Genomic DNA, 14,892 nt, shown 5'->3' with positions numbered 1-14,892 from the left:
GACAAAGATGGAACGGTTTAGAAATCCGAAAGAACGATTAGAAGGGATTGTGTAATTACGAACGAGCAAATAGAGTGGAAAAAACACGTAGATTTAACGAGACATGCAATAATTTATTGCTTCTACTGAAAAAAAAGTGAAAAAAGAGTTGGAGAGGATACATTTGAATAATATTACGAAGGGTTGAAAATAAGAATAATAATCATCGTTATACGTGGGAATTGTTCGCCTTTCAACTACGACGGATGACGATACGGATCGTGAAAATGAAAGCATTCCTCGATTAACTTATAGAAATCGAAAAATATCCTTTACGCGATGGGACGAAGCCATTATTTATCAGAGACGATACACAAGCAAGAGCTTCGAATCATTTGTAACAATTTAGATTATAAATAGAGGGAAATGTCAAGACGTATGAAATTGTATGAATTGTATTGTATATATTTCTGTGTGTTCTATCGGTAAACTATCGTCGCTGTATATTTTCCTCGAACGTTAATTCGATACAATAATTTCACGGATTCTATTAAATTTTTTGTTTATACGTTGAATTTACGTATTCTATATATATATATAATATATATATATATTTTACACAAATTTCTCTTACGTAAATTTTTAGAAAGAATAAAATTCGCGCGCGTATATTCGTAGCTGCCGTAAAGCGAACGCCGAACCGTAATGTTCTTTGACAGGTACATCGTACGAAGAAGCGTTCGAAGAATAAGAGAATCTACGATCTCTCGGTTTCAACGTCTTTGGACGTTACCTATCTTCCATCTCTCTCCGTTCCATCTCTTCCATTCCGAAATACGTAAATTTCCGCGGCGTGAGAAACGTTTCGCGAAAACGTAACCTCGTGAAAGTTTTCGCGTAGCCAGGTGATCTTGGCGCGTACGTGAGAATGCGCGCAGACGAAATGCAAATGAGAGAACGAAGACGGAAAGCGAAACGGAAAGCTACCGGTCATATTTTGCGCGTTGTAAATCACAATGAATATCTTTCCCTTTTGCTTTTTGACGCTTTCGCCTTTTAGCTCAACGTCTTAAAGCGTAACCATTAATTATCGAGCAGGAATAGCAGGCGGTGGAACCGGTACACGGTCACGTAAATCTTGGATATACATCTGTCGCCAAAGCAGGCCACGTTCGAAGAATAAATTTACAGGTAAAAAGGAGATGGAGAGACGCGAATCGTACACGAACGAGAGATTAATGCCAATTCGAAAGATCGAAGAAAATTATTTTTACGACGATTCACATTCATTTTTAGATATCGGTGATCCAAATGAGGGATAATTGCACGAAATTAGATCACGTTTGATTTGACTTGCGAAAATTATTTTTTTTCAATAGTATTAAATAAATTTAACGAATGACTATATACTTTAATAAGTGATCGAGAAATAGATTGCTCTTCATTGAGAAACTTTTTATATTTTTATTGTTATATTGTATCGTTTATACTATACGGTGTATAGTAAGAGTTACATATGGCAGAAGGAAAATAATCTTTGTATCCCTTTAGGGGATAAAGAGAAGGGAGTTTATTTATCTGTTTAAAATTTAAAAACATCTTATGAAGTTAAATTAAAAAGTTTCAAGAGGGAATATTGGTTCTCTTGTTTCGAATAAAAATTTCAAATTTATATTCATTCCGATTCTTTTCTTTTTTTTTTTTTCATTCTCCAACTTTGCAAACTCGTTTCTTTCTTTCCTTCCCACTCCTTCTGAAATTTTTCTGTTAATTTTCTATGCATATGCATCATTCTCTATAATCTTTTCTTTCACATCAAACTCGTTTCTTTTTTTTACATCGAATGAACGTGAAAAGACGCGTAGAAATATTCACGAAAGGAAACAAAGGAGGGGAGGGGACGATAAGAGAGAAGAGAAGGAAAGAAGAGAAGGAAGAAGAATAATACAGGTGTTAGGGGATCGAACGAGGTTCGTTTCCGTTTGAACCGTGGCCTGAATTGCACACTTTTAGCCGCGCGTTAGCGGTCGAGCGGCATTAAAAGGAAACAGTATAGATAGAGGTTCTGGCGTGTAAAAATGCGGCGCAGGAAATTCTTCGGCCTGCTTGCTCCTCCTCATTCCACCTCGTTTCCCGCTATTTTCTGTTCGCGTAAAACTGCGCACCAAATCCGTGTTCTAATCGTGACTTTTTTCCCGATTTTCCAACACATCCCTCTCCTTTTCCTTTTCCTCCTCCCCTCCCTCTTTTTTCTTCCACGACACTTTCACAATTTACAGCGACGCTCTATGGGTTAATTGCACGACACGGCGTGAATTATTCGCGCATCGTGTAGCATAATTTTTAACCCGAATACGTCTCGGGACAACATACAAACTGGTATCGTCTATTTATCGCTTACGCGCCCTCATTTCCCCCCCCCCCCCTCTATTCCTCTCTCCAAGTCGCGAGAAATTCTTTATCGCGTAATAATAACGCGGGGTCGTTGTTCGATCGATCGATAACGAACGCGATTAACGAGGACCGAGATCTATAAGAAAGTATTGGAAGAAGAGAGATCGTTGGGGCGATATCAAGTTCAATAATATCCCTTTATCTTCTCGATTAACGCGTGTGTTCTTTCCTCGAGCACGTGGTCACGTACAAATTCGCATTACCGACCGATCCGAATAATTGGGTGGTAAGCAAGCGTAAAACTTTAGGTTACGTATCGTTTCTCGAGTACTTTATCGTCCGTGGTAATTCGTGTTGTATTGTATAATTTGCTATTTCGTTTTTCGTGTATATACTATATATATATATTTATATATAAATTCGTAACAAGTTTGTACGTGTAACAACTTGCAAACAACTTTGAATGTAAAGCGCAGGTTCAACCTGAAACCTTAATCTTAATTTATTACGCGAAAGCTTGATAGTAGCTTGTATGCCAACAGTTAAACCATAAATATAAATCAACTTGATACAGTGTGTGTTAGCGCAACTCGCTTTTCAACCACGTACGTATGGTTCCCCCATTTTCATAAACCGTTTCTCTATCTCTTGAAAAATTCCTACGTAAGTTTCCTTCCCCCCCCCCCCAAAAAAAAAACTTGTTCAACGAAAGATCGGAGGAGATAGATCAATTTTTCTTTCTTTCTTTATTTTTTTTTTTTTTTTTACATCCAAATCGTACGATATACAACAGAGTTTCGTCGTCGTGATTTCCGATTCAAACCGTTTTCAGAGTCACTGTATCGTGAAACTACGACGATGACGACGACGACGACGACAACACAACAACTCGTACGCGCGAACTTGCTCGTTGTCGTTTGCGCGACGAGTAATTGCATGCACGATATTCGGCTGCTCAGTGCCAACTGGAAGTTTCTGACGACTTCCGTTTCTCTTCACAAAGCCCAGCAGCGCCACGGCACGTTCCACGTATGCGGCCCTGATTGGCGGCGGGCCAACTTAACGAGCATGAAAGTCATATAACGTCGATAAGAAGCACGCGGCCAGCGTAAGAATTGCACACCAGAAAATGCAGATGGTTGCGGGTGAAAAACGAAGCGGAGAGATAGAGGGCGGTTCGGATAGGGAGAGGGAGAAAGGCGAAAGCTCGCACGAATGGAAAGATCTCATTGCCCGTGGCGATGCTCCTTCAGGGCTAAATAGAATTTCGAACGGGATAGAATGGGAAATTGATAAAATTTTGATAAAGGAAAGGTTTTAGGAAGGAGAGAGGGCTTAAATCGATGGTTTTATATTTGGAAAATTTAAAGCGACGTAGGAATCGGAGAGAGAGGTAAAAAGAATATTTTTTGTTGGAAAGCGAATTTCGAATAGAGACAAAATTCTTTTTCTAATTCTACGAATAAAATATAATAAATTGACCAAGCGACGACCTAGAGTTTCTTCACGGATCTGAAATGAGATAACTGCATATCAATATTATTACATCTTTTGCATTCTTCTTACGAAATAATAAGTATCAACAAGTGTAAAAAAGAAATATTATTCGTAAAGAAATTTTCTTTGAAAAAAAAAAAGAATACAGGAAAAAATTATTAAACTCGAATATGAAATATGTACCAGATTCCTTCATAAATCCATTTTGTAGGTTTAGCGCTATACAAGGTTTTTCGAGGAGTATGTAATGTACAAGTGAAAACATAGGATCCAGTAGGATGGAATAATTATTCCATCAAAGCTTTTTCAACTTCGTGTTCCCTTTACGATCCCGTTTTTCACTTGGAATTTCGGTGAATTTTCTAGCTATTTTTTTTTCTTTTTTTCACTTGCGATATCATTGCAAATGAATCGCGTGCCGATGCGGTTTCTCGGTGCAAAGGTCGATTACCGATAAACTTGGAAGGCACGTAAGCGGATGGCGCATAAAAGATGCCGGATCGAGCGGCAGGGGAGGGGGGGTTGGGCGTGAGGAGAAGGGAGAAGGTGGGGAGAAAGGAGGAGGGACACAAAGTGGCGATCGTAAAATGCGAAAGGGAGACAGGCTACCCGGTTGTTAAAATTTAGCGTACGTTGCGGCGAGTTAAGAAATTGTCACGTGAGCGAACGACACTCGCTCGCTTGTTTAGGGCCGCGAGAGGCGAGAAAATCGACTCGCACGCCTGATTTTTGTCGAATATAAAAGCGTGTTGTCGAGCGATTTTCGAAAGATTAACGTGACAAGGGGCGGTGTTTAAACCGTGCGAAACACGTGACACACGCGATCTTCTCATAAACGAGCAAGAAATTTTTGACGCGTTTATCTTTCCCTCCGTTTTCTCTTTTGTCATTCTCGTTAACCAACTGGCCGGATATAGTCTCGTAAGGAACCGTCGATAAGATAAAAAAACGCGATTTATACGAGCCCGAAAGATCAATTTTAATTTTCATTGCGATCAGTTTCTTTAAAATTGTAACCGAATTTTGTTTCACTGATTTATTATATGCTTAACTTAAATATGTTGCGCCAACTTTTTTTAATAATATATATACGTGTAGCGATATAAATCGCAAGCGACGAGATAGTAAATTTTGACAGAAAATTGACCAATAGACCGTAGAGACATTATTATAAAAGAATTCTAAGCTCTGGAAAATCAAAGCAGGAATGGTGAATCGAGTTTTCTCTTACCGTCTTGAATTCATGCAAAAATAATATCGTGGAACCTTCGCTCTCGCAAAAAAAAAAAAAAAAGAAAAGAGGGAGAAGGGGGGGAAGAAAAAAAAAGTATACCCAGTGAAGGGACTCATTTTCCTTTTCATCTCTGGACTTCGTTTTCGTTTCAGTTTTTGCCCTCTCCTTATTTTCTCTCGAGAGTCGAGATTCATTTCAACCCATTCCTCACATTTTATTATATATATATCCTTATATAACCTTTCGTTCCAATTTTTCCAACCGAATCGTATTCGACCGAAAAAAAAAAAAAAGAATCTCTCATCGATCCTCCAACGATATTAACAAAAAAAAAAAAGAAAAAGATAAATCAACGCGATCGCGAAGAATCTACTTTCGCATTACTTTTCAATAATACTTTCGAATAACTCTCCCCTCTCTCTCCATCGTTCCTACACGCCTTTGCGAGGAGAATATTTACCGTGCGGTTTCGCCCGTTCCGAGGGCAACAAAGTCCTAAATATCAAACAACGCTTTTAACCTACCGCACTTTCAACAATCCCTCTCTTGGCGAACGGAACGCAAACAACATCGAACAAATTTACCGACGACTCGGGCCTGCAGGAGAGAGAACGGGAGAGTAGGGAGGGTCGGCCGAAATTTCGTGAAACGGGCGCAAATGACGGCCACCTCTTGTTCTCTCTCTCTCTCTCTCTCTCTCTCTGTCTGTCTGTCTCTCCGTCGATCCGTCCCGCATTGAAACCGCATCACCGCGATTACCAGCGAGATTCGAGATTCGTTCTACGCCACTATCGTCGGATAAAAGTATCGGTTTAAAAGCTCGATTTCGGGCCACGGCTGCGGGCCACAGGGAATTTCTCTGCTTTTCCGTTTACACGAATACCGGGGGATCCTCTACTGATTCACGGTGGCCGCGACCAAAGGATTACTGAACAGAGGGAGAGGGAAAATGGAAAGAGAAAGAGAGAGAGAGAGAGAGAGAGAGAGAGAGAGATTCAGGCAACCGATGGCTTGACGTTTCGATAAAGAATAGTTTTCGACACACCGACCGGTGTGTACCGATCAAAGGGGATTGGACGTGTTGGTGTTTCTGACGATATGTTATATTAATGTTCGTTATTTGTTGTTGGCTCGGTCTGTTTTGAATTCGCGTATATACGGTGTATAATACGCGAAACGTATTTCCCTTTTTTTTCTTTTTTTTTTTTCGATAATGGAACGTGAAATGATTGAAAAGCCGGAGGAAAAGAAGTTTTTCCTGTCGCAACGATGATCGAAAAAAAAAAAAAAGAAAAAAGGTAGAGAATTTCTTTTTTCTTTCTCTTCGTTCACGTTTGTTTCTCGTCTCTTTGGCGACCTTTGGCGATTAATTCGTAACTTGCATCTAGTTGGAAAACGTTATTTGTATTTTTATAAACTTTGGCGATGATACGAGAAAGAAGTTCGCAGCTTTATGAAGAAGGAAAACTTCTTATATAAGAGTTCCCGAAAGGAAAAGGAAGTTGTAACTTATGAATTTCAAAGGGAATTCTTAATTAACTTGGAAATTCCGAATAAAATTTTTAATTAACGAAAGAATCTTGATCGAAAGATGCGACTTGGAATTGCCGGTGCGAATAGTTTCACGGTCTTTTTTTAAATTACATACACCGTGTAAAAGATCGCAAAAAGTTTTTCCTCACTCCTCGAAATATACATATATCGCGACGCATATATCACGCTTTACTTCGTCCGTGTCCACTCGTACATCATTCGTACCTTCCATCTCGCTCTTTCATATCTTTCTTCCATCTATCTTTTCTTATACCTTATAATACATTAACCTTTTTTCACATCAAAAAATAAATTTCAAACTGCTTTCGCCAAGAATCGTACGCGTATTTAAAACTTGAAAAGAAAAAAAACGAAAAGTTCGAGATTCACAATACAAATTTTGATGAAACAAATCAAATCGAATTTCAAATAAATAGTTTATGACGATTCTTAACTCTATCGTATCTTTGTTGCGTTCGTGAAACACTGATATATATATATATATATATACATATATAATTAGCGTGCACACTTTCGTTACTTTACTCTGTAATTGGGATTTAGACGATGCAAGCTTTTATATTTTTATGGAGTCGCGGAGAAAATGAAAAAAGGCGGTTCGTATTAAACTTCGCAACTCGCGCGGCTTTAATTTTCTGTTTAATTTTCCTCGACGTCGTTATATTAAAATTTAATCCTTACTCGGCCACTAATCGATTAGTTTTTACTTACCATTCCTGCTTCCTTCCTCCAACGAAAATTGATAAACAGTTCGAGTCATTTATCACGTGAACGTTGAAACTTATAACCTCACTTTATCGCGTTAAGATGAACGATTTTGCGAGGATAAACTTTCTCTTCGTTTCGCGGTTTCATTTCTAAACTTTGAAACGTGCGAAACAAAAATTTTTTTCTCTTCGACCTCCGTCTTCAACTTCAACTTTTAATTACTCTCTTCTCGCGATCTTCAATCTTCGATGTTTCTTTTTGAATACTCGGCGATACTTGTATTTTATTTTCGATTCCATGGTAAGTAATTCTTCCTTGCGCGCAATGTTTTTCCTGTTTCTGCTCCACATATATAATAAAAATCCATTCGATCGAATCATATCACGGAACGAGATTAAAACGAAGAAGAAAGGTTAATGCTTCGTAACCCGGTCGGCCACTCGACCCACCATGCCCATTTTTCATTTCTGCTCGATTACCCCGATGGGTAAAGGTAGTAAAGCAACATCGATCGCGATGACGATGCTTGTCATAGTCAAAATTCACGATTGCTTCGAATTTGGGCCGCGTGTCCCCCGGTATACGCGGATAAAATTTCCACAAAATTGCGTGTTTATCGCCGCCGTGTTCAACGCTAATGCCCGCATTTCCGGCTTCCCATCGTGCTCCGACGCCGCTCGCCGGATAATTCCTTTTTACCGGAAGCACTCTGCCGCCAACAGCCAATACGATCGATCGTAATCGACCTACGTATGCAGCACGTCGACTATCCATATTTTAATACCTTTGTAATTGCATCACATTCGTTATTCGTTCGTTAATAGCTAGCCCATATATCCTTTCCGCATTATCGTAAACCAGTGTTCTCCAACCAATCTTTTTTCGAGTCGTCACGTATTCGTATATGTAAAAGTCGTTTCACACATTGATCATGAACAATGGAATTCAACAAATTCGATCTCATAGCAATTTCTCGAGTTGTTAACGTATCGTTAATACACCTTCTCCATAGACTTCGCGTAACTTTTTTCTTGTCTGAACAACACTTTCACCTTTTTGGTAATGAAAAAGTAAAATATTGAAACTCGAAAATGTTCCTTTCAATTTTGTTCATCACGCACGAGAAACGCAACTGAACGGAATCGAACGAATTTTTCTTATATAAATAAACCGTGAAATACCAACTTTCAAAATATATAATAACTACACGGTTTAGAATGAAGTTGGCTGGATAAACGTTCGACAACTAGTGACACTCGTGTGAAAAAACGAAATTACTTTACGAACAACCTGACGTTGGATTACGTGTATTCCTTTCTTTTCCTAATTAATTCTAATGGAAAGTTGTTGAAAAATATAATATAAGAAAAATATAAAAATTCGAGGACGAAACTCGGTAGAACGTGTAAATACATATTCGGAAGAGAAACTGTGTTTTCTGTTTTAAAAACCCAGTAAAAGAGCAGCTCACGAAGCATATTGTATTCCAGGCACGTGTATATTATCGATTGTCAACGCCATTCCGTAATAACTCCTGTCCTCTTTCAACGGTTCGTATTCTTTCATTTTCATTTTCGGATGAAATTCATTTATTACTCGTCATGGAAATATACAACTTTCGTATACAAATTCAAAGAAGAGATGTTCACAAAGGTATGTTATCTCTCATTGTTTCTTTTCTAACCTCTTTACTTTGCACAAATTTTCACGATCTCGTAACAAAAATTACGAACACTTGTTCGTGTTTCCTCTCTTCCAATTATCTTTCGAAATCGAAAGTATATCTCTGCTTTCGTTATACAAATATCACACGTATTTGAGCGAAAAAGAAAAAAAGAAAAAGAGAAAAGGAAAGGACGAAAACGAACGTTGATCGAAGGCGACGCGTGCTTCGTATCGGTGCATTGTCCGATGCACGATGACCACGTTATTGCGAGACCGATACGACGCTCCTCCCTTTGGGACGTGATTAAATCCGTTGGGCCGTTTCTACGATTGGATCGGAATGCAAATTCGCGGAAAAGCGATCGGCGGAAGAGGCGTCGCGATTCAAAATCCGCGTGAACGTGGCAGCGGGCGTCCGCCTTCGAAACGGAATCAGAATTAAATCCTTACGTACTTTACGCTTTGCGGAAAGTTTGCAGACAGCTCGGGCCAATTAAACCCTCTCTGCAATTCGATTCGAGAGGGAGACACGCGTGATTGTCGAGTTTACTTTCGAGTTTCGTAAAGAGAACACGTGTAAATACGCCGTTCGAAACAATTAAGGGATCGCTGTTTCATTTTGAATTACTTCGCGGAACGAACCACGGGTTACGAGACGGGGATGAGAGTTTGTTTGTTTGCCGCTATTAGACGAGGATTCTCGATCGATGTGTGTGTGTGTGTATATATATATATATATATATATATTCCTTTGAAATTCATCGTTCGATATTTTATTATCAAAGTATAACGATTGTTCTCGTTCCCACAATTTTCCACAATTAACGCGTCTTTTATATCTTGTATATCATGATGTAAAAATAATCTCGTCGATTTCGTTTTACAAAATTGAAATTAACGATGTTCCGTATATTAAATAAAAGTAAAACTGGTTAAAGATGTAATTTCTTTATTCGTTTTTTTTAATTGTTAACGCAAGCAATATAGATTTCCTTCTATGATGTATTATCAATATTCGTTTCAATGCAAAATGTAGGTTACCGCAGAACTAATATCGCGATATCGATATTAATGATTAATTACGATTTATGCGTTTCCGACTTATGAAACGTATCGCGGCGCATGATGCTCCCGGAATTTTTAACGTAAAATTTCGATTTTAACGCGCGCGTATGTGTGTATTTCTCTCCGTGAAATTTTAATACTTTTGACATACGCGCAAAATTGAAATGCAACTGTCATTTGTTCAAATGTAAATATTACACCGTTATTCTTGATACGTGTATCGAATTTAAAATAAAAACGGATAAATTAAACATTGATTAAAAAAAAAAAGAAAAAAAACGTTTCTATCTTTAAAATTTCACAAATTATGCCTGGAATATATATATATATATATATATGTCAGAAATTTAATAGCCACCTGAAAATTTACTAACATTTCGTGACTAAGGAGTTAACGAGTTAATTCCATGAGTAACGTTAATCAACAACCCACTTAGATGGCAGATTAATCGACGTTACTTTTTCCATTATTGATTAGAATTTTCCCTCGAGGAAACACAAAAGTTCAACGATAAAACGGAATATTAATCAAGCTTGTTTCTCGTTGACGTAGAGAGAGAAAATTGGAAAAAAAATCAAAATCCGATTTCACTGTTTTATACATATACATATATAAGATTATAATAATTTTGCGAAACTCCCATCATCCTGTACGACGCGTGATCCGTCATCTCGAAAGTTGTTGGAAGATGGAATACAAAAAGTTGAACAATCTGAATTTCTTCTAGGGTTATTCTAGGGCCGAAGTTATCTTTCGTTAACTTTCTCCTCTGTCTATAGTTTCGCTAAAAAGTATTTGACGAATGGTCGTAAAAAAAAAAGAAAAAAAAAAAAAAAAGAAAGAAAGAAAAAAATACGCAACACGGTAAATTTTCCATCTCGAATCATTTCAAATTTTCAGCGGAATATTTTTTCCACGAGCGAGGAGAGTGCTCTTTTTTTATTATTTTTTTTTGTAAAATAAAAAAAAAATAATCTTATTGCATTATATCCTATTTTGTAAAATGTCACGAAAGATTTATTTTCGTGAATATTTCGCTTAAAAATTGATAAACGTCCGGTGAATTATGAACGTGAGTGTACACATATCGATCCTTACTACCAAGCTACCATTTCGTCTGACTAATATCAAGCCAAGTGTATGGTGAGAGGAGAGGGGGGGGGGAGGTGGTATACGCGAAAGGGCTTTGTTCATAATTTATACTTATCAAATGTTTTTTATCTTAAAAAAAAAAATTTATCTATGTTTACATTTTCTCCTAACTAAGAGATGAAAATTTTCGTTAACAATCTCATAACTTACACAGAAAAATCGAGATACGTTTGATATTTGCGTTACGATAAACGTAAAAGATGAGAGGAAAAAAAAAAAAAAAAGAAAGAAATAAATCGAGTTTATTACTGGAAGTTAACAAGTTAGCAAATGAGTAAACGTAGATTATCTCGTTGGATGATCGTCCACAGAAATTCATGGAAGAATAAAAATTCGAAAGAAGGAAACGTGTCACTTCGTCGATGGATATCACCACTCTCACTCTCACGCGAAAGAAAACAATAACAATGGCCGATACGAATGAAGACGCGAATGGCCGTTCAACGTTTTCAACGACCAAAGCATTATTATTCGTTTAGGACGTTTATTATCGATTACTCGTCGATAAGCGGACACGGAGTCGAATCGAGGAAAGATATCGAGGAACTCGTAATTGAGCCGTTCGTAGTTTGCCGAGAAAGAGGAGAAGAGGAAAGCTTTTAATCGAGCTCGATTATCTCTCCTAAATCGTTTCGAATACAAAAAGCCGTCTTAAACGCGATATTAATTCGCGGTATTTGATTCGAGAGGGTTTTCAATAGGGAGAGGGGAGGGAGGGGGGGCGAATACGCATTTATGAATAACATCAAAGAACGTTTATCCACTCGCAATATCCCAGCTTATCCTAGCCGAGAAACTTTTAGTTTCCATTGACGCGGATCGCCCGAGATGTCGCGTATTTATGCCCTTCGAGTATCGCGTCAGTTCTTTGTCGTGTCGTCGAACGATCCACGAGCACCGGTTATTGGTTTGTCGACGTTTTACGAGCTCTCTCGTTTCAGACAGGAGAGAGGCTTGTAAAGTGTTTTTATGATGCACGTTTCCGCGTCACGGCTCTTTTACAAGACACATTGTTGTCAACGGCCTTCGAAATTAAATTTCAGATTAAAATCTGAGAGGGGATGCAGGTGGCGCCACCGCGTGGTAACGTACGCGGCAACAAGACTATCGCTCGTTCCATTCCTGTGAAATTTCACATTTGGATTGTCGCTTTTTTTTTTTTTTTTTTTCTTTTTTCATTCGAACTTTCTCGCACGAAATTATGCAAATTTCCAACTCGACGATTTCCCCGATGACCGTTATAAAAAAAAAAAAAATCACCTTTCCTTTCTTACGAACCTTATCCACGTTACACGTTATTACGAGTAATTTTTACCAAGGAAAAACTTAATTTACAGATCCAAAGGTGGAGAGATGATCCGCGACTATCTGTTGTTGCTCTCGTGGCTGTGCGCTGTGCAAGGAAAAATAGGTAAATATCCGGATGGAAATGTGTGGATGCGTGTACTGTATCCGCGCCATTCTAAACCTTTTTTTTTAAGGACGCGTCGTACGCGTTATTTCTCCTGCTCGAGTCTTCGCCAGCCGAATTATTAAAACGGGTACAAACTTTTCAAAAATTCGTGGCTCGACGATTCTTCGAGCGTTGCGTTCCAAAAAAAAAAAAGAAAAATTTATCCGACGGAATTTCACCTTTAATCACGTATCACGGAATTAACAAGCTGACGTGGCGTACGATCGTATCCAAATAAAAATTCCGTAACCAAGTTAATCCGAATTTCATTTGATTAATTAAAAAAAAAAAAAAGGGGGGGGGAAAGAAACGAATAATTCAACTTAAAAAGATTCGAGATAACGACGACAAGACCAGATTAGATCTCTAGAGGAATCGATCGTGCCCCTAATCTCGTCGAGAAGAGAGAGAGTGAGAGAGAGAGAGAGAACGAGAGAGAACGAGAACGAGAAAGAGAGAGACAGTGAGAGAGAAAGATTTTTTTTACAATTAATTTTCAAACTACTTGCGTTTTACGTGTAACGTGATTCGATTTGCGGAAAATAGGAATCTGAAGAGAAAATTCTCGAACGAAACCTCCAACCTTATCTGTCCCCGTCAACCTCGCAATTTCGCATCTTCGTTCTGGCACGACGCGACGCGCGGCGGGACGTTACGTCGGCTCGCGGAAACGGTGGAAAAGAAACGATGTATGCAAATGCGATGGGACGGATGCGAATAAAGAGCGAAACGCAGAAGGCGCGACGACCCCGTTCTCTCTGCTTCCAGGGTATTTCTGGCACATCACCGACATCCACTATGACCCGAGATACTCCGCTCAAGCAAACGCGGCGACCGGTAAGTACCCACCCTTTTATCTCCCCGCGTCTTTGCCCCTCTCCCCTCCCTTTATCCTTACTTCTTCCATTCTCTTTCTTTCTTTCTTTCTTTTCTTTTCTTTTCTTTTCTTTTTTTTTCTCTCTCTCTCGAAACGCCGAGAGAACGTCCTTCGAAACGTTTTTCGCGATACATTTTTTTTTTTTTTTTTTTTCCCTCAAGAATTCCAACACCGAATTTTTTCTCTCCGATTTGATCTCCTCTTTCCTCCCTTTTTTTCTTTATTTCTCCACCGTTTCGAAAATTTGTTTACCCGTCTCGAAGGTTTAAAAGGTGGTCGGCACGGGATGGTTTAACGCGGAACACAGTTAGCTGAAATTGCGTCTCGTATCGGGCTCCGTGTCATTCGGCCGTTAGCGTGGTAATACGAAGCAACCGCTACCTTTCCTACAAACACCGAGTTTTATACCTAGCGTCCTCCCTCCCCTCTTCTTCTTCTTTCTCGTTTCTCCCGCAGTTCCTTGCTTTTTTCAGCGTGCTGGAATACGAGGAACGGTGGGGTGGGCGGCGGGCGGAAGACGCCCGGAAAATTCGGCGATTACGGCTGCGATTCGCCCTGGGAGCTGGTCGAGTCGGCGGCCAAGGCGATGAAAACTTATCGCGGCGAGGGGATCGAGTTCGTCCTCTGGACGGGGTAAGTTTCGACGAACCATTTTTCCACCGAACCTTTAACAAAATTTCTGACGATTTCTGACGATTTCTGGCGATTTCTGATGATTTCTGACGATTTCTGACGATTTCTGAGGATTTCTGACGATTTCTGAGGATTTCTGACGATTTCTGACGATTTTTGACGATTTCTGACGATTTCTGACGATTTCTGACGATTTCTGACGATTTCGTAACGTCTCTACTCTCTTCCTATCTGTAAATAAAAGCTTTAATTTAGTGTTTGCCGATTTGTCGATCGATAGGAATCTTTGCCAGTAATTATATTTGCCGGATATTAATCGGATGGTAATCGCGGAAAGTTGGTCTAAACGAGTAACCCCGTGAGAATTATCGGCTCGAGAGTCGTTGGATCGAGAATATCCGGATGTTCGAATTTTTCTCTCCTTTTCTTCCCTATCTTATTTTCTTTTTCTTCAATTATTCTCTTTTACTATAAGGAATAATTAGTTCCATAGTTTATTTCTTTTAATATGTTTTTGTGTTATATAGGTCGCGAAATGATTTGAGTTTAAAGTTTTAATAAAGGAAACAACAGGAATGAACTGGGTTCGCTCAGATATAAGAGTTATGTCGCTTTCGAAAAGGTTTGATTCATCACGTATAGTACGAGATAAGTGGCACCTTTGTAAATTAGATTAAAAG

At 38.9% G+C, this 14,892-nt stretch overlaps 1 protein-coding gene across 6 annotated transcripts in view; it reads left to right on the top strand.

The window, feature by feature from the left end:
- Positions 1–14,892, top strand: part of LOC122714582 (acid sphingomyelinase-like phosphodiesterase 3a) — a 140,280-nt gene that overhangs the window by 4,533 nt on the left and 120,855 nt on the right. For 4 of the 6 annotated variants that reach the window (XM_043936051.1, XM_043936048.1, XM_043936052.1 and 1 more), the window contains exons 2-4: positions 12,587–12,660; positions 13,471–13,539; positions 14,053–14,212. In XM_043936051.1, coding sequence (XP_043791986.1) covers positions 12,603–12,660; positions 13,471–13,539; positions 14,053–14,212 — 287 coding nt within the window. In that variant the 5' untranslated portion in view covers positions 12,587–12,602. Of the gene's footprint in view, positions 1–2,878; positions 2,979–12,586; positions 12,661–13,470; positions 13,540–14,052; positions 14,213–14,892 lie in introns of those variants that run through there. The other 2 variants (XM_043936049.1, XM_043936053.1) reach the window with 2 other exon arrangements.

The sequence above is a fragment of the Apis laboriosa genome, unplaced genomic scaffold, assembly GCF_014066325.1.
Source record: "Apis laboriosa isolate Shangri-la unplaced genomic scaffold, ASM1406632v1 scaffold33_cov142, whole genome shotgun sequence".
In the NCBI taxonomy this organism is placed as follows: domain Eukaryota; kingdom Metazoa; phylum Arthropoda; class Insecta; order Hymenoptera; family Apidae; genus Apis; species Apis laboriosa.
The sequence above is the reverse complement of the archived record's forward strand: the minus strand, read 5'-3'. Positions and strand labels throughout refer to the sequence as shown.